We start from the raw sequence: 19,693 nt of genomic DNA, 5'->3' as shown, positions 1-19,693 counted from the left end.
ATATGGTCTTATAAATGTGTTCTTCTTTTCCTCATAAATATAGGCATTGGAACATTGCAAAAGCAATTCCTAGATAATATAACTACTGAGTGGATAGAGGTTTTGGCCAACAAGCTGTACATTCAGCGTCTGAGTTTAATTCACAGCTGGTTTGGCTACAGAATTCTGGAATCCTGATTATGATAGACAATAATGAACTTGAAGTCTTTTATGAAGGCCCAGCAAAGTACCAGGCTTTATTAGTACTGAGCAAGCCTTTAAAACAATTCACAGCTGTCCTTCCTGTATTGTTCCAATGCAATATTCAATTTTATGCCCATTTCTCAATTGAATAGCCTACAATGTAATCTATTTTGCAGAGTTTCAGATGGGCGCTTTAGATTGTCTGACTTTCAACTCAGGAATAAAAAGAAAACTGCGTTGATGATGTGAATCTTGCCATGTCTCAGCTGGTTCTTTATCTTCTCTGAAGTGACATCAGTGTGCATGTACAGTAAGCTTTCAGATGTCTCTTTATAATTTTACAAACTGTTGTGACATCTATAAGGGAGTTGACAATGGGGTGGATTTTCTTCCATTGTGGACTTCAGCTACCCAGCCATCTGTATCCACAGGCTGCTCAGCCAACACACTCAGTTCTTTGGAGGGTCAAGCCTGATCAGCATTTGGCTGACAGCCAGGAATGAGTGTTCCAGGTCAGCCTATTGACTCTTGGCCTGAAAAATGCATCTCCAAGAAGAATAGGATACAATGCCCAAGATGTCAGGGGAGTGCAAGTCACAGGAATAATGGTACATTGCAGATTTGTGGCACCTATAGATGCAGGCCAGCACAAAAATGTCGTAAAAGTCCCCTGTAACTTCCTAGTTGGTTGCATAATTGCCTTCTAATGGGCAAAGCATTCATCATACATGCTCCTCCCTCCGCTACTCGTCCACCCTTGTATTTTTCCAAAATGGAACATGGATGCATACCTACAACATACAACCTCAATTTGCATTTTAGGTGATTGTTCAGGCAGCTTGTCAGCGATGGCAAAGATTGCAGTGACCCTAGTAATAGTGGTAATCGGTGGGAAAACATTCCCATCATTTTCAGGATTTTACGAACAGATCTCAGTCAGATATTAGGCTTTTGAATTTCTTCTAGTTTAACAAAGGCATGCTCCTGCCATGGCACCATGCCTGCTGAGAATTTAGACCAGGATACTGCAGGGGGCAAGCACTCTTTTTTTCATCCATTAAAACTAGAGAATAATAATTAAGGAGGACTTACACTGTGGCTGTGATATTCTGGTATACATTTTTAGCAGATGATAATTTTCCAAAGTTGGTATTGTATGTTGAAACATAAAACTCACCTAAAGAAATAGATTTTATACAAATTGATGTGATCCTCTCGTGTCTTTAGAATATTGATGCTTAATGTAACTGTGAGATGGTTAGGAAAAGGATCTATTCTGCTTCAAACGTTTAATGTATTTGGGGCAGAAATTTTATTTCAGGCACAGGTGTAAAACTGACCATTTAAGATTGTGTGTCTGTGCAACACCCAAAATTCAGTTCTACTCTGTCAAATAGTTTAAATATTATGCACTGGTGTGATGGGCAGCCAATCCAAAATCACTCATATTGCCTGGGAAAAATTTCTATCATATTGGCACATAACACTTTAGCTGGGCTAAAATTGGTAGCTCATGTTAACTCTTTTTTTGGAAGGGTCTGCATCAGTGACAATATATGTGGCTTAGCACTCTCCCTTCTTTATTTGAAGGAAAATTAGTTAGAGATTTCTTGTTTACTTGTAAGTGTAACTTGAAGCTATTTGCATCAGCTTGTCTCAATGAAGTGTTTCTACCTCCTGAAAGGCACATGAACAAACGTACAAAAGACAGACAATCCAATATGTATTCCCCCAGAGGAACTGGAAAATGCAGAAGAGGTCAATTTTTGGAAGGCTGTATGACTACTGAGGTTACTGAGATAGGGAAAATATGAGACCAGGGAGAAATTTGAATGAAAAGTTTAACATTTTAAATTTGAGATGTTGCTGCACCAGCTACCAATATAGCTTAATTAAAGAGGTTAAAGTAGTTTTCTGTTGTGGAGTATTTTATCTAAGCTATTATAGTTACATCACAATCGTGACTTAGTTAATGCCTGGTTAAATTGGTGAGTCACATAACTCAATAGTGCATGAGATATTCATATCACACAAAAGTAAAACTACTGTACATTCTCAGATAATGTCATATGTGGTCCGATAGTGCATCAAAACTTTGATAACTTATATTAACAATATCTAGTTATTTTCAGAACAGAAACACCTCTCATTTCTAATGCTCTTATACTGCAGAAATTTGTGAACTCCACCTTGTCTTCTGTCATTGAAATAAATAATATCAAAATCCTGAACATTTTATTTGATTTTATTACAATAGGATAAAAAGGACCTGGGCAATTATGGGATGAAAGTATTTGAATGGAATATTAAGGAATATCAATCAGAATATTATCTTATAACAAGTTTGTAAATTGCTCATGACCATCTTAAGGTGCCAACAGTTTCTAGTACAGGTTTAATTCAATAATGATAGAAATCAAACCATTTTTGTAAAAGATATTAAATTTATCAGGCACCTCACTGAGCTCAAATGATCTTTTTCCATAATGCTTTATTGCTAAGTTTTAGCCTAATTACAATATATTTTCCAATCAGGAACAGTTTCTTCCAATCCACTCCCTTCAAAGCTCTCATGATTTTGAAAACTTCTATTAAATCTCCCTTCAGCCTTCTTCTGTTCAAGGAAAACAATCTCAATTTCTTCAATCTATCCCTATAGCTGAGGTGTCTTATCCCTGGAACAATTCCTGTATGCCTCCTTTGCACTTGCATCCTTCCTATAATGTGGCACCCATAACTGCACTCAAAATTCCAGCTGAAACCTGAGACAAAACACATTGATGAAGGTAGAGCAGTGGGTGTGGTGTATATGGCTTTTAGCAAGGCATTTGATAAGGTTCCACATGGTAGGTTAATTCAGAAAGTAAGGAGGCATGGGATTCAGGGAATTTGGCTGTCTGGATACAAAACTGGCTGTCCAAAAGAAGACAGAGGGTGGTAGTAGATGGAAAGTATTCAGCCTGGAGCTCGGTGACCAGTGGTGTTCCGCAGGGATCGGTTCTGGGACCTCTGCTCTTTGTCATCTTTATGAATGACTTGGATGAGGAAGTGGAAGGATGTGTTAGTAAGCTTGCCGATGACACGAAGGTTGGTGGAGTTGTGGATAGTGTGGAGGGCTACTGTAGGTTGTAACGGGACATTGGCAGGATGCAGAGCTGGGCAAAGAAGTGGCAGATGGAATTCAACCCAGAAAAGTGTGAAGTGATTTATTTTGGAAGGTCGAATTTGAATGCAGAATACAGGTTAATGGCAGGATTCTCGGCAGTGTGGAGGAACAGAGGAATAGAGGGATCTTGGGGTCCACGTCCATAGATCCCTCAAAGTTGCTACCCAAGTTGATAGGGTTGTAAAGAAGGCATATGGTGTTTGGCTTTCATTGGCAGGGAATTGAGTTTAAGAGCCGTCAGGTTATGCTGCAGCTCTATAAAACTCTGGTTAGACCACACTTGGAATATTGTGTTCAGTTCTGGTCACCTCATTATAGGAAAGATGTGGAAGCTTTAGACAGGGTGCAGAGGAGATTTACCAGGATGCTGCCTGGACTGGAGGGCAGGTCTTATGAGGAAAGGTTGAGGAGCTAGGGCTTTTTTTCATTGGAGCGAAGAAGAATGAGAGGTGACTTGACAGAGGTGTACAGGATGATGAGAGGCATAGATAGAGTGGATAGTCAGAGACTTTTTCCCAAGGCAGAAGTGACTATTACAAGGGGGCATAACTTTAAGGTGATTGGAGGAAGGTATAGGGGAGATGTCAGAGGTAGGTTCTTCACACAGAGAGTGGTGAGCGTGTGGAATGCGCTGCCGGCAGTGGTAGTGGTGTCAGATACTTTAGAGAATTTTAAGCGACTCTTGGATTGGCACATGGAGGATAATAAAACGTAGGGTATGCAGGGTAGTTTGATCTTAGTGGGATAATAGGTCGACACAACATTGTGGGCCAAAGGGCCTGTACTGTGCTGTACTGTTCTATGTTCTAACCGGTTCAGCATAAGGTTCAGTATGAACTCCCTGCTATTGTACTTTATGCCACTGTTAATGCAGCCTCGAATACTGCACGCTTTATTAATAACTCTCTCTATCTGTTCTGACACTTTTAATGATTTATGCACATACACCCAGGTATCTCTGATCTTGCATGCCTTTGAGAATGGTATGCCTTATTTTACACGGTCTCTGCACATTTTTTGTACAAGAGCTTCACATGTCTCCACAGCGAACTTCAACTGCCACCTTCACCAGCCCCTCCACTTACCTGCTAATGTCTTTTGAAACTCTACACTTCTCACATGTATCATTCTTTCAACTTTTATGTGGTCCACAATCTTTAAAATTGACCCTTGCACACCAAGATCCAGATCATTTATATGTAGGAAAAGCAAGGGTCCCATTACTGATCCCTGGAGAACGCCACTAAAAAAAACTTGTTCTAGATCTAAAGTTACCTATTAAGCGTTACTCTCAAATAAAAAACTAAAGAATTGTGGATGCTGTAAATCAGGAAACAAAACAGAAATTGCTGGAAATGCTCAGCAGGTCTGGCAGCATCTGTGAAAGAAAAAGCAGAGTTAATGTTTCGGGTCCGGTGACCCTTCCTCAGAATGTTACTCTCTGTTTCCTATCACACGGCCTAACTTCCAAAAGTGTAAGAAGTGTTAAAATGTCCAGATTCAGATTTTATCTCTGATTGCCTTGTTGAAACATTTGAAACAGAAGGTTTCCTTTTGTAGCCCACTAGTGGCAGTCACCATGAAAATTATGAAACTCTTGAGATAGTTGCAACGAACAAATGAGAAATGATGTTATCTTTTGAGCAGGATAAAGGCAGCAAGTGGCATAAATGTGTACACAGGCTGATGACTCTCCCATCTATTACATTTTCCGTCTTAGTACAATCACTAAATAACTGATTCGTACCTTCTACATCGAAAAACTCAAATTGTAAGATTATAAGTCGCTGATCGGATATATTGATGAGGTACTCGCAGTTCAAGTTTGAGTCATAATTGTCAGGGTAGTTCGGTGATATAATTCGGCCAGAAGAAGCCGTAAAATTTGCTCCACATCCTGAAAAGATTAAAAGACTTGCTGTCATATAATTCATTGGCATATATTAATTTCAGCCCTTGTGTTGAGATAAAATTTGTACATTGCATTGGTTAAAAGAGTAATATTCCCTAATATTTTATTTTCAGCTGTATTTTTGTGCTATCATAAATCAGTCATTGATATTTCTATGCAGCATATCACCCTGAAGATGACTGGTGGTGACGGGTTAATGGGGGATAGTTGCCAGATCACTTGGCTGCAACAACATTGCTCTCGAGAAAAGCCTGATGGCTCCCTCTCTTTCCAAAAATCTCTACTCTGTGTGGAGGTGCATGAACGCTACTCACTGTTCTCCTCCCCCAACACCGCGCACTCCAACACAAGCTAACTGATGTTAAGTGCTGGTGACAAGGGAATAAGACAGAAAATCAAATCAACAATTGTATTCAGAGAAAGAGAAAGAGAAAAGAAACAGGGCAATGGGGAAAGGGCAGGATTGTGGGGCAAGCTCATACACAGATGGCCTCCTTCTGTGTAGCAAATCATTCTATAGTTCTCACATGGTGAAATAACTGCACAGAGGCCAGTATCCTGTCACCAAATCACCCTTTATTTTGATGTGCACAGTACACTGACTGCGGCCAGCCAGCTCGGACTCAGTCCCCTAGGTAAGGGGACTCTGAATCTCCTGTTTATATCAGTTAGCCAGGACTCCCTGATTGGCCCAGTTTAACAGGCCCAATCAAGGATCTCATAGTCAATATGATCCATCTGATTACAATCACTATACATGGGTACTCCTTTTACATGCTGCTAAATGCAAACTATTAGTCAATATACTAGATCTGATAACTAGATCTTGATTTTATCAAAAAAGAAGAACGAATAATACCCAAAACATGTGGTGTTCTGTAAGTAACTAGAAATTAATTCCAATGCTAAAATCTATACACAGTACACTTTTAATAAATATTTCCCAATTTTAAAAAAAAGGCATACGGTCGGTGAAAGATGCTGAGAAACCACTTCCCACGCTGCCTTTAGACTGAAACCGAACTGTCACAATATTAGCTGGTGATATGACAAGCCCTGGAGCAGCACTTCCACAAAGAGTAGCCAACAAGGTTTCAGCAGTTTCAGCAGTTCCTCCCCAGACCTGTAGAAGCGAAAGTTCAATAACTATGTGGATACAAATATTTTAAAATCGTTTTAATAATTTTACTTAGGCAATGCCATGTAAAAGCAAAGATCCCTGTAAACTTTGGCCTGATAGAAGTGACACTGATTTTCCTATTACAACTGATCCATTGCCAATGGTGAGGGGGTCACATAGGAAAGGTCTTCATTATAATGGTACAATGGGGTTGGAGAGTTTGAGCTACAGGGAATGGTTGAATACACTGGGGCTATTTTCCGTGGAGCATCGGAGGTGGAGGGGTGAACTTATAGAGGTTTATGATGGCCATGGATAGGGTGAATAGTAAATGTCTTTTTCCCAGGGTAGGGGAGTCCAAAACTAGAGGGCATAGTTTTACGGTGAGAAGGGAAAGATTTAAAAGGTACCTGAGGGGCAACCTTTTCATGCAGAGGGCGGTGCGTGTATGGAATGAGCTGCCAGAGGAAATGATGGAGGCGGGTACAATTAGAACATATAAAAGGCATCTGGATGGGGAAATGAATAGGAAAGGTTTAGAGGGATATGGGCCAAATGATGGCAAATCGGACTAGATTAATTTACGATATCTGGTTGGCAAGGACGAGTTGGACCTGTTTCCATGCTGTACATCTCTGTGACACTATGACTCTATAATTGAGCTGCTAAATATAAATCCAAATGAAGAAAGAAGAGAAAAAATGAAGCATTTTCCTTAAGAAAATTAGACAAGTATGGAGTGAGACAAAACATTTTAGTTCACAAAGCTAACTTTAATCAAAGGAAACAATAATTTACTCTGTTGTGGATTATTCACAAGCAGCTGGGTATCTGAGAGAGAATGTCTAAAATAGAAAAGTGCTGAATGTCTCCCTGAACTCCAAAGCAAAAAAAGCAAAATGTCCAAATTTTAAATCAAGTTATTCTCCTTATGTAAGTCTTTAACTGATATTTGTGCACTAATTTTTGTTTATAAATGTGTTATTCTTTTACAGTTCCATTTCACATTCACTACAGATCTATCTTTGTGTGCAACAGAAAAAGTCTGTTTCCGTAAGCAGGCCTTCACTCCCTATAATTCACAGCATTATCTACTGACATTATAAACTGGAACAGCATGGCAGGAAAAATAATGAACTTCTTATTGAGACCAAATCACATGCAGAAATTCCAGTATGTCTAACAACACATCAGAATATGGATGTCAGCCACGCAAAACATTTCTTGTAACAAGTTAAACAACCACAGTAATTTGGTGGTGGGCTGTAAAAATGAGAAGTGTTAAAATGAGTTCCTAAACTTAAACCTGGAACAAGTTCACGTCAGGTTAAAAGAAACCTTCCTTGCAGAGCTTCAGATTAAAATTTAGCCCTCAAGAAATCAAACAAAATTTAATGTCTCCATGAACTATGTAAGTTTATGTCAGTGCAGTAAGATCCTGTTCCCATGGCCAGTTATATAACTGAAGTGCTGACGCATGAAATGCGATTGTTTTTTTAATATCCATGAAACACTGTGAAAACAGACCTAGCTTTGGAGATCAGGCAGCATGACAGAGGTAATCTATTTGAACAATATTCTATCTTTACAATTTATAACTAATTGGTGTGACAATGCTAGCCTCTGTTGTTTTGTGAACATTGCCTGTATTTATGGCATTGCATTTACACTTGTTAAAAAAGAACCCTAATTCAATTTCACCTACAGACCAGCCTCCTTGATTGAATTACACAGACATATTGCAATCAGTCATCTGCATATTGAGGAAACATTGCACTTTTAAAGAGTAACTGATTTTCTATGTATGCACTGCTAACAGGCAATTTCACCTGCATATATATCAGGTAAATGTGTCATGCTGACTACGATCATCCAACATGGATGAAAATTCGCAGACTTTGCTTTTGAGATTTGCTGACATGAAGGGCCAACAGCTAAGGCTCAATAGATCATCAATCTTACTAGCCAACATTTCCATTATTACCTTCATCTAGAATATACTGCCTTCATCTAGAACATGACATTTTAAGAATACAATTTAAACTAAGACACTCAGTTAAAAAAAAAGTTGACAAAATATTTTGGTCTGGTATTTTCAAAACAATGCACAAAAAAAATCAATCAATGCAAAAAGAATGGCAGTGGGTGGGGCATATATTGACACAAAATTGACATAAGGCGATAAAGGACTGGAGAGGTGGGTACAAGGCTACTGGTTCACAATAGGGTATAAGGGACCATGAGGGTGTTGAGGGTCATTGGGTGGCATGGAGTTGGCATGGATAGGGCATGGGGCCATACATGGGAGGTAGGGGACATGAGATCATTTTGGTTTCACTCTTCTTTTTATTAAACTGCAATGCAGCGCCAGTTCATGGAGCCAGGCCTTGCACACATTCAGCAGCCTCCGCCTATTCCACCTTTCAAGGGACTACATCAACCAGTAATAAAAACCTGTCTTTCCAGGACATTTTTCTGTAGTTTGGGTTTGCAGAGCTTGGAAACATCCTGTCTCTGTGCATTCCACTGGGAACAAAAATCAAGGCTCTATCTAGTCACTCTTTTTGTTAAAGTAGGACATAATAGCCGTTCACTATTTCTGATATTCCATAGTGATTTTCAATGATTTGGAAATTTCTCCTTTCTAAGACCTATACCTTTTTTTTCAGTTTTTGAATGAAATTTTGTCAATATAGAATTTGTTACATGAACCTTATAAAATTACACTGTCTTAAACATTTAGGAGTTGGGAAGTCATCCCGCAGCTTTACAGGACATTGGTGAGGCTACTTTTGCAATACTGTGTATAGTTCTGGGGTTGCCCTGCTATAGGAAGAATATTATTAAATTGGAGAGGGTGCAGAAAAGATTTGCAAGGATGGCACCAGGACTGGAGGTTTGAGTTAGAAGGACAGGTTGAATAGGCTGGGCCTTTATTTTCACTGGAACAAAGGAGGCTGAGAGGTGAACTATTATAAAGTCATGAGGGGCATAGATAAGGTGAATAGAAAAGGTCTTTTCCCCAGGGTTGGGGAGGTCAAAAGGAAAGGACATAGTTTTAAGGTGAAAGGGGAAAGATTTAAATGTGTTCAGAGAGGCAACTTTTTCACACAGAGGGTGGTGTGTGCATATGGAATAAACTGCCAGAGGACGTGGTAGATGCGGGTACAGTTACAACATTTAAAAGACATTTGGACAAGTGCATGAATAGGAAAGATTTAGAGGGATATGGGCCAAACATAGGCAAATGGGACTAATTTAGTTTAGGAAACTTGGTTGGCATGGACAAGTTTGACCGAGGGGTCTGTTTCTGTATGATTGTATGACTTGATTCCATGCTTAAAGTGTACAATTGATAGTTGATGCTATTTAACTTTAAACATTATAACAGGAATAAGACAAAGGAAGACTGAAAGAAGGCAGATGATTTGATTTGTTTTATTATTGTCACATGTACCAAGATACAGTGAAAAGTATTGTTTTGCGTGCGAACCAGACCAATCATACTTTACATAAATACATCAGGGTAATAGAAGAGAAAGCAGAATATAGTGTTACAGCTACAGGGAAGGTGCAGAGATGGATCAACTCCAACATGTGAGGTGTCTGTTCATATGTCTGATAACAGCAGGTAAGAGAGTATAACCAGGGTGCGGGAGGTCTTTGGTTCCAAACTTTCATGGGGCACTGATTGTTTGCCAAGAGACCATAAGATACAGGAGCAGAAGTAAGCTATTCAGTCATCATGTCTGCTCTGCCATCTGTTAGCCTTCAACTCCACTTTCCTGGCCTATCCCCATAACCCTGAATTCCCGTATTGATTGAAAATCTGTCTATCTCAGCCTTGAATATATTTAATGACCCAGCCTCACAGTCCTCTAAGGTAAAAAATTCCTTATTCACTACCTTCTGAGAGAAGGCATTCCTCCTCGCTTTTATCTTTGGCAACCCCTTATTCTGAGGTGATGCCCTCTGGTCCTAGACTCTCTTGACAAGATGAAACAACCTTTCTACATCTATCCTGTCAAGTTTCCTAGGAATTGTGTGCATTTAAATAATGTCCGCTCTCATTCTCCTAAACTCCAATGAATACCTACTCAACCTCTCCTCATAGTCAGTCTTTTCATGTCCAGGATCAGCCTACTGAACCTTCTCTGATCTGCCTCCAATGTATCTTTCCTTTGATAAGGGATCCAAAACTGTTCACAGTATTCCAGCTGTGGTCTGACTAGTGCCCCGTGCACTTTTAGCAAAACCTCCCCATTTTATAGTCCAACACCTTTGAAATAAAGGCCAACATTCCATTTGCCTTCCCTGTTACCTGCTGTACTTGAATGCTAGCTTTTTGTGATTTATGCACATGGACTGTTAAATCCCTCTGTGCTGTAATTATAGTTCATCTAGTTTAAGTTGTGGTTATGTCACCACGATTGTTAAAATTATTTTAAGAAAATTTTAACACATGTTTTCATTGTCAAGGTTAGTGCAAGAATAGGTATAAGTTAAATAAACAGTGAAATGGACTATTCAGGATAGCCAGGGGCACAGTAAAGGGAGGGAAAAGACTTCTGGTTTAAAAAGCATTTATTTTAACGTATGAGGCCTGACTAGTAAGGCAGATGAGCTCAGAGCATGGATTGGCTCTGGGGACTGGGATATTATAGCCATAACAGAAACATGGTTGAGAGAAGGGCAGGACTGGTAGCTCAATGTTCCGGGATACAGAAGCTACAGGTGTGACAGAAGTACAAGTAAGTGAGGAGGGGGAATTGCCCTTTTGATAAGAGAGGACATAACAACAATGCTTAGAGAGGATATTCTTAAGGAGTCATCAAATGAGGCCAAATAGTTAGAACATAGAAACAAAAAGGGGATGGTTACTCTGTTGGGACTGTGTTATAGACCCCAAATAGTCAGCAGGTACTAGAGGAGCAGATGCGTAGAGAAATTGCAGATACCTGTAGGAATAACACAGTAGTAGTGGTTGGAGATTTTAATTTCCCCTGTATTGACTGGGCCACCCAGACTGTAAAAGGCTCGGATGGAGTGGAATTTATCAAAGGTGTCCAAGAAAGTTTCTTAAATCAATATGTAGAGGGCCCTACAGGGGAGGGTGCAACACTGGACCTCCTTAGGAAATGAGGTCGGGCAAGTGACTGAAGAGTCAGTTGGAGAGCACTTTGGGTCCAGTGACCATAACTCTTAGTTTTCACATAGTTATGGAAAAAGATAGGACAGGTCCACAGGTTAAGGTGCTAAACTGGAGCAGGGCCAATTTTGGGGCCATTAGGCAGGATCTAGCAGAGGTCAACTGGGTGAGTTTGTTTGAAGGAAAAGGAATGACCGGTAAATGGGAGGCTTATAAAAGTGTGATATCAAGAGTCCAGGGACAGTATGTCCCCGTTAGGGTGAAGGGAAAAGTTGGCAGGTTTAGGGATCCCTGGCTGATGAGGGATATTGAGGCTCTGGTCAGGAAAAAGAAGAAGGCATACATTGGGTTTAAGCTATTGGGCTCATGTGAATCCCTAGATGACTATAAAAAATGTAGGAGCACACTTAAGAGGTAAATCAGAAGAGCAAAAGGAGGGTATGAGATGGATCTGGCAAATAAGGTTAAAGATATTCCCAAGAGGTTCTATAACTATATTAAGAGTAAAAGAGTGGCTAGGCAGGGAACAGGTGCCCTTAAAAATCAGCATGGTCATCTATGTATGGAGCCATAGAAGATGGGGGAGATTTTTAATGAATACTTCTCCTCAGTGTTTACTGAGGAGAGAATCATGGATGCTAAGGATATAAGGGAAACAAGTGGGAATGTTTTGGACCACACATATATTACCACTGAGGAGCTGTCTGCAGCCTCAGATCACATTTAGATGGATAAATCCCCTAGGCCTGATCAAGTCCATCCTCAAACGTGTCTAGGGAAGAAATTGCAGAAGGCCTTGCAGAGGTTTTTGTTCCACTGGTAAAATTTCGGAAGACTGGAGGGTGGCTAATGTTGTTCCATTGCTTAGGAAAGATAGCAAAGACAAACCAGGGAACTATAGGCCAGTGAGACTGACATCAGTGGTAGGCAAGTTATTGGAGAGGATACTGAGGGACAAGACCAACCAATATTTGGATAGTCAAAGTCTGATTAGGGATAGTCAGCATCAATTTGTGCGTGGGAAGTCATGTCTGACAAATCTTTTAGAGTTTTTCGAAGATGTAACCAAGAGGATAGATGAGGGTAGGGCAGTAGATGTTGTCTATATGGACTTCAGTAAGGCCTTTGGCAGGGTCCCACATGTCAGGCTTGTCATGAAGGTTAGGTCGCATGGGATCCAGGGAGAGCTAGCCAACTGGATTCAAAACTGAATCAATTGTAGGAAGCAGAGGGTGATGGTTGAAGTTTGTTTCTCGGACTGGAGGCATGTGACTAGTGGTTTGATACAAGGGTAGGTGCTAGGTCCTTTGTTATTTGTAATTGACATAAATGATCTACATGTGAATGTACAAGGCATGTTTAGTAAGTTTGTGGATGGTAAAAAATTGGGACATATCACTGATAGCAAGGAAGGTTATCAAAAATTACAAAGGGATCTTGATCATATGGGGAAGCGGCTGAGGATTGGCAAATGCAATTCAATACAGATAAGTGTGAGGTATTGCACTTTGCAAAGTCAAACCAAGGTAGGACTTATACAATAGTTGGTAAGGTCCTGAGGAGTGTTGTGGAACAGAAGGACCTAGGAGTACAAGTACATAGTTCATTGAAAGCGGCATCACAGGTAGACAGGGTGGTGAAGAAGGCATTTGGCATGCTGGCCTTCATCAGTCAAGGCACTGAATATACGAGTTAGTATGTTAGTTGTATAAGTCATTGGTGAGGCCGCACTTGGAGTATTGTGTACAATTTTGGTCACCCTGTTATAGGAAAGACATAGTTAAACTGAAAAGTGTACAATGAAGATTTATGAGGATGTTGCCAGGACTGGTAGGCCAGAGTTATAGGGAGAAGTTGGCCAGGATAGGACTTTAATCCTTGGAATGTTGGAGAACGAGGGGTGCCCTTATTGAGGTGTATAAAATCATGAGGGGCATAGACAGGATGAATGCATATCGTCTTTTTCCCAGGGATTGGGAATTGGAAACTAGACAGCATAGGTTTAAGGTGAGAGGGGCAAGATTTAAGAAGGACCTGAGGGGCAACTTCTTCACACAGAGTGGTGCGTGTATGGAATGAGCTGGCAGAGCAAGTAGTTGAAGCAGATACAATAGCAACATTTAAAAATCGTTTGGATAGGTGCATGGATGGGAAAGGTTTAGAGGGATATGGACCAAATGGAGGCAATTAGAACTAGATGAGTAGGCACCATGGTCAGCATGGACCAGTTTGAGCCGAAGGACCTATTTCCATGCTGTATTACTCTATGATTCTATGACCATAGTGACACATCGTTGATATCTCTTTTATGCTGATCAGACATATGTGCAGTAGCCTCAGGCCACATGTATCACACTTCTAAATAATGCAAATCCAGTTACAATTCATCTGCTTAATAAGAATGCTGTTTGTGTATTTTTGGGCTTAATAAAGTCAGAACACTGTGATTGAAAGCCCCTAGCAACCTAACATTTTATTCAAGTCCTTTTTATTTCACAACTTATTTCACATCTGGATACTACATTATTCACTTCACACTTGCAAGGCATAAGGTTATTCTCTGCCATGAGTTTTAGAGTTGCGGAGCTTACTCCAGGCTTGAGTTTTTGAATTCCCAAATGAACATTCATATTGTTTTTGCATGCATATGTGTGAGAGAAGACAGATGTAAAGAGAGACACATGAAGAGTTCTGCAGACTTCAGTTTAGATTTTATAATACTGGACTCTCTGTAACCTTTCAAAGTCAGTCTTTCAGTAACAGAGGCAATGTTTCCTCTGAAGTATTCTATAGTGGGTCATGTTTCAGTCGTAAAGGATAATCTGAGCTGAGTTCAAATTTTAATTATTTCTAATGACCTTATAGTCATAATGTTAGGCCAGTTAGATTTACAAAGTACATGGTTGTGGTCAAGCAATCTTTAGTACCAACTGAACTGTTACAGTTTTGAGTGATTACATTGAAAGGATTTGACTATCATTTAGACAAAACTCAACACAAGGTTAGGATTTCCATATGGGCCTTCTTAATTGGCCACAGAAACTTCAGCAACTTGCATGCATCCAGAACTTCAGGAAAATGTCATAAATGACAATATTACAATGGAAAACAGCTTCAGAAGTATTTCCTTGGCTGTAAAATGCTTTAGGATGTCCTGAAATGATTAAATGCACAATATACATACAAGCTTAGATAACAAGGTGTACAGCTGGATGAACACAGCAGGCCAAGCAGCATTATAGGAGCAGGAAGGCTGATGTTTCGGGCCTAGGCCCTTCATCAGAAATGGGATATCTAAGGATACATACAAGCTTGTTATCTCTTTTGCTTTCATAATCATATAAGCTGAAAAACCTGTAAAAATGCAAGTGACTGGCATTAGTCCAAAGTCATTTCCAAGTTTTCCTGGTTTACCTTCTCAACACATATGCCATGAGAATGTGAGCTGCAATTCCATCACAGCATTCTGTCACATTAATTAAGAATAAATGATAAATGCTGATGTCTTTCAAGTGCATAAAAGGAGAAATTTCTTTGGCACTGTGGGATATTTTCTGAAATGACCCAAGGACAAACAGAGCTGGCAGGAGATTTGACATTGGCATCTAGCTAGAATTGAAAGTCCAGCTTCAATGGATTAAAATCTCCAACAAACACTAGTTTCTGCATTCCACAGTTCCATGTAAAGCTTTACACTTTCTCCAGTTCCAGGAATTTCTAAGTCTATGTGCTCGCAAACCATGGTGAAGAGATAATGAAGTCAACCCATGGCCAAATGTGTCCGAATCTGACATTAACAAAAGTACATTCCAGCAAGAAGTACTGAGTGGAGATTAAAAGAATACTCCTACTCAAACATCCCAATTTTAGCTTTCTGTTGAGGTGAAAGTGGGGTGGGCAGTGTTCAGATTATCACTTTTTCCCATTCACCATCTTTGTGCTGACATTGTGCCAAGTGTCATTTTACTAGGTTCATTTTGATCATCTTAAGGTCTTTGATAAGATACAAACATCAAGGCTTCATGACATCAATCAAACACCAATGTTATTTTTCCTTCATTAGGTGCCTTAAGATAACCCAGTGCTAAGGTGCAGCGCCGGAATGAGAGAGGAGCAGAGCAATTACATACTTTGTTGTTTCATTGTAGTTATCTCAGAGTTTCACAAGGAACCCAGAATCTCCCCAATGTAAGATTCCCTCCCCCAACTGCCCTCTGCTTCATTCCTCTATTCAGATGACTGCCAGTGTACAGCCCCAGTTTCTAAGAAGGAGCCACCTGCCATGTTGGCACAACCTCTGCCCTTTAGCCTCATTATTGTTGTTAGGCTCAGGTTGAAATCAAGCTAGATGTAATTAAACAATAGTCTATGGCTTAAATGTCCTCAGGTTTACATCAGTGGGCAAGGGTACCTCGCTGCACGAAAAGACTTGCCACGAGTCCCAAGTTAAATTTGAGGCTCACTTCTCCTTATGATAATGAGGACAGTATAAATACCACTACTGGTATGCCAATAGAGTCTAAATAACTCAGGTCAAGGACCAGGGATTTTGTGGGTCTCCACAGCTCATTACTACAACAGATGGTGGATGTTTGCACTGATGACGGTTGGGAGAAGCAGGGATATTTTGAATCTTCGCCTTCCAATAAACAAAGACATGATTTTTATTCACTAACCTTAACATAGCTGGTCCCACAGTTAACGGTGCTGTCTGGAATCTGGAAATTCTTGTCAAAAGTAATTTCAAGGTGCTTGCTTTCATGGGCTATAATTGTCCAAGTGCATTCGCTATTTTCAGGAAAATTCTGCGGCCAATTTGGTGAATGGAAAGAGCCATTGTTTGCATAGAGGATACCACCACAAGCTGTAAGGAAATATACTGGATTCAGGACTGGCAAAACTCAAAAGTTTGATGGTAAAATCTTCAACAGAATTCATTAATTTCCTTAGCAAAATACTGAAGAAACTGGAAATCAGAATTAAAAAGCAAAAAATGCTAGAATTGCGACAGGTCGTGCAGGATCCGTGAAGAAAATAAAAGGATTAAGATTTTTGGTCGATGAGCTCTAAGACAGCAAGAAGAGACTCAACAGTGGTGTGGGTGGGGAGAGGATAGAATAAATGGGGTAGGTGTCTAATAGGGTGAAAGTGAAGAGTAATTAAAAGACAAAATGGACGATGGAGCTGGAAAAATCGTAATGCAGCCAGCAAAGAAGCCCAATGTATACCCAGAGATGGCACAAAAGATAACAGTGGAAACATTACCAGCACCTACTGTCCCAGAAACCAGGAACAGTGATTATAATAAGAAATTGTAAAGCTCAATGTTGACATCCGAAGGTTAACTGAAACATAAGGTGCTGCTCTTTTTGGGCTGATGTTGAGTTTGATGTTATTGGGGGTGGGCATTTGAGAGCAGCTGGCCACATGAATCTGTCATAGGATGTGTGCTACCTAACTGATTTCCCAAACTATCATTTTCACAATGATGTACATATTAGTTATCAACAGCTTATTGCATCTAAATGTTGGTTGACAGAAGGGATTATGCAGTTAACAGTTTAAAGTTTGTTTTTTTTATAAAAGCAATGAGCACTTCAGTAAAATATATGTTTTCATAAGGGATTTGTTGGAGTATTTTCAATGGATTTTCTTTTGCGTCAATGAGTGTATGTGTTTTATTTTAATCAATCTTCAAAGGATTGCTAACATTATATTCTAACAAGATGCTTCCTGTGTTAAAATACGCTGGATAACAGATGAGTTGGCATGCTGATTAAATGGCAAAAGATGGTGATTGCAGTGTGTGAGTTGGCACTGAGTTTGCATTGGGGCTATAAAGGGTAATGGAGATGATTAGAGACATGAGGAAATGAGGGACCACGGAGGCACCGTTGTGCATAGGTACAGGAGTATAGCTTGGCATAGACTAGTATGATTGGGGCATGGAGAATGAGGAGAATAAAAGCAGCTGGGACGGTTTATTGTATTAATCATTATTTTTAAAATCTGAGCAGAGCTCCGGAGCCCCTAGTCAGTATTTGTCCTCAACCCACCACAGGAACCAGCAGCCTCCTCTGCTCTTCCCAGGTCACTTGGCCTAACTCATAATACAGGTGACTTACCTCCACAATCAGAAAGATAGGAAGCCATTTTTAAAGGCATGGTTCATAGAACTGGGACTTTTAGGCCCCTGCGCATTAAATCAGGAGCAAAAATGAGGGCTTGAGCTTTTATTGTGAGGCGGATGGAATAAGAAAGTAGAGAAGTTTTGTTACAACTGATCAGGGCTTTAGTGAGTCCATACCTCAAGTATAGTACACAGTTAATAGAGTCATTAAGGCAGGGCTCCTTATTTAAGGTTTGATATATTTGCTCAGAAAAGGTTCACAAACTATATTCTACGGATGAAGCAGTTATAAGGAAATGTTGAACAGTTTGGGGCTATCAGAAGGTTAAAGTTATTAGAAGAATAAGAGGTGATCTTATTGAAATATGTAAGATTCTTCGGGCATTTGGTAATGTAGATGCTCAGGGATATTTCATTAAGGGAATCTAGAACTAGAGGTAATAGTTTCAGAATAAAGGGCCATGTATTTAAGATAGAGATAAGATTTTTTTTTTCCTCTTGGTGGATGATTAATCTTTGGACGTACATAAGGTTAGACAAGTTGTTGATCAAGTTATTGATTTACAAGGAAGTCAAAGGGGCATCCATGAAAGTGGAATTGAAGGCATAATCAAATCATCTATAACTACTAAATGACAAAACAGGGGCTCAATGGTGTACTCCTACTCCAATTTCATATATTCTTATGTATGTTCTAATGGAAGGATATACATAAAATTACTTGGAACATCTACTACAGAACAGGGAATTGACCCAACCTTTACAGTGTTTAATGTCCAGTCATACATCCTTCCATCCTTCCCCCATTTAACTTCCCAAAGTTACATCTCCTCCTTTCCATGCCATAAACGCTTAATCTCTCTCAACTGAAAAAAATCTAAGTCAAAAACAGTTTGGAGAGATTGGCTTTACAACTGATGAAAGCAAAAGAAAAGTTTTGCTTGGTTCCTCACGCTATAAAGTAATTCATGAATATTGCTTTTCTGAACAAAAAAAGTCTGGAAATGAATTCCGAAAGCTTTGCAGGTGTACATTTCCCCAAAAACTGCAATTATCCACAGATATTTTTAAAACCAAAAACTTTCCAATTAATGCAGATGGAATTTTGGAAGAATTTTTTGAGCAATCAAGAACAAATCATTATAATTTCCTGTTGCCTGTGCATCAATCACAGGATCAACAAATGGGTAACTCAACAGTAGACTTAGACTGTTCACAGGTTCAACATGCAAACACTGCAGAGATTTCAAATTGCAACCTCTTAGTAAGAGATAAATGGATAACAACACTATCTAAGAATAAAGTTGATCATTTAAATAATTTGTGAAGTATTGAACTATATTTGTAAGTGTCCCTAATTATATAGTTCAGAGAAATGTTCCAATAAAAATATTAAACTATTAAAAACAAATCGGTAAGAAATAAAATCCAAATCATCCTGTTTTAAAATAAAAATTGAACATGCTAGAGAAAGTCAGCCGGTCTGGCATTATCACTGGAGAGATTTTATGCATAATGAAGTGCCTGCCAGAAATTGCCTACACATGAAAGATTATCTTGAATAGTTCTAAATGTTCTTTCACTGTTTTAGTAAAAAGGCACCACTTTAAAAAAATCTAAAAGCTGTATTGTGGAGATGCATTTTTGTTAGTATTTTCTTTACAACCATATGAGTTTGAGGTGTTCTCCTCCCACAGGCCATTCCCACTCCACTGAATCATACTAAATTTTTAACTAGAACTTTATGCTCTAATCCATGAAATCATCTTCAGAAATTCTCCAGAACCCAGAGGTACACTCAGACATTCTTTCATCATTTTTCTTCAAAGCTATTTCTGAATACTTCACCATATAACGTTGTCCATTGTCCATCAACCACTATTGGCTGACCCATTATATTATACAGGAGAGTTCAGTGAAATGAAAAGAGTCCTTGACTGACGGAGAACAATCCATTACCCACTAGAGTTCTAAACAGTTCTTGAGTTACATCATTTCACTCATGCTTGAAGTGTTATTTTGTCAATACCCGT

General features: G+C 39.4%; 1 protein-coding gene across 1 annotated transcript in view; it reads right to left on the bottom strand.

The window, feature by feature from the left end:
• Positions 1-19,693, bottom strand: part of cubn (cubilin (intrinsic factor-cobalamin receptor)) — a 266,050-nt gene that overhangs the window by 68,064 nt on the left and 178,293 nt on the right. Inside the window, exons 35-37 of the mRNA XM_048606979.1 lie at positions 16,207-16,394; positions 6,228-6,384; positions 5,097-5,246 (exon numbers count right to left, since the gene is read on the bottom strand). Of these exons, the coding sequence (XP_048462936.1) occupies positions 5,097-5,246; positions 6,228-6,384; positions 16,207-16,394 (495 nt within the window). The remainder of the gene's footprint in view (positions 1-5,096; positions 5,247-6,227; positions 6,385-16,206; positions 16,395-19,693) is intronic.

The sequence above is a fragment of the Rhincodon typus genome, chromosome 2 (genome assembly GCF_021869965.1).
Source record: "Rhincodon typus isolate 14 chromosome 2, sRhiTyp1.1, whole genome shotgun sequence".
In the NCBI taxonomy this organism is placed as follows: Eukaryota; Metazoa; Chordata; class Chondrichthyes; order Orectolobiformes; family Rhincodontidae; genus Rhincodon; species Rhincodon typus.
The sequence above is the reverse complement of the archived record's forward strand: the minus strand, read 5'-3'. Positions and strand labels throughout refer to the sequence as shown.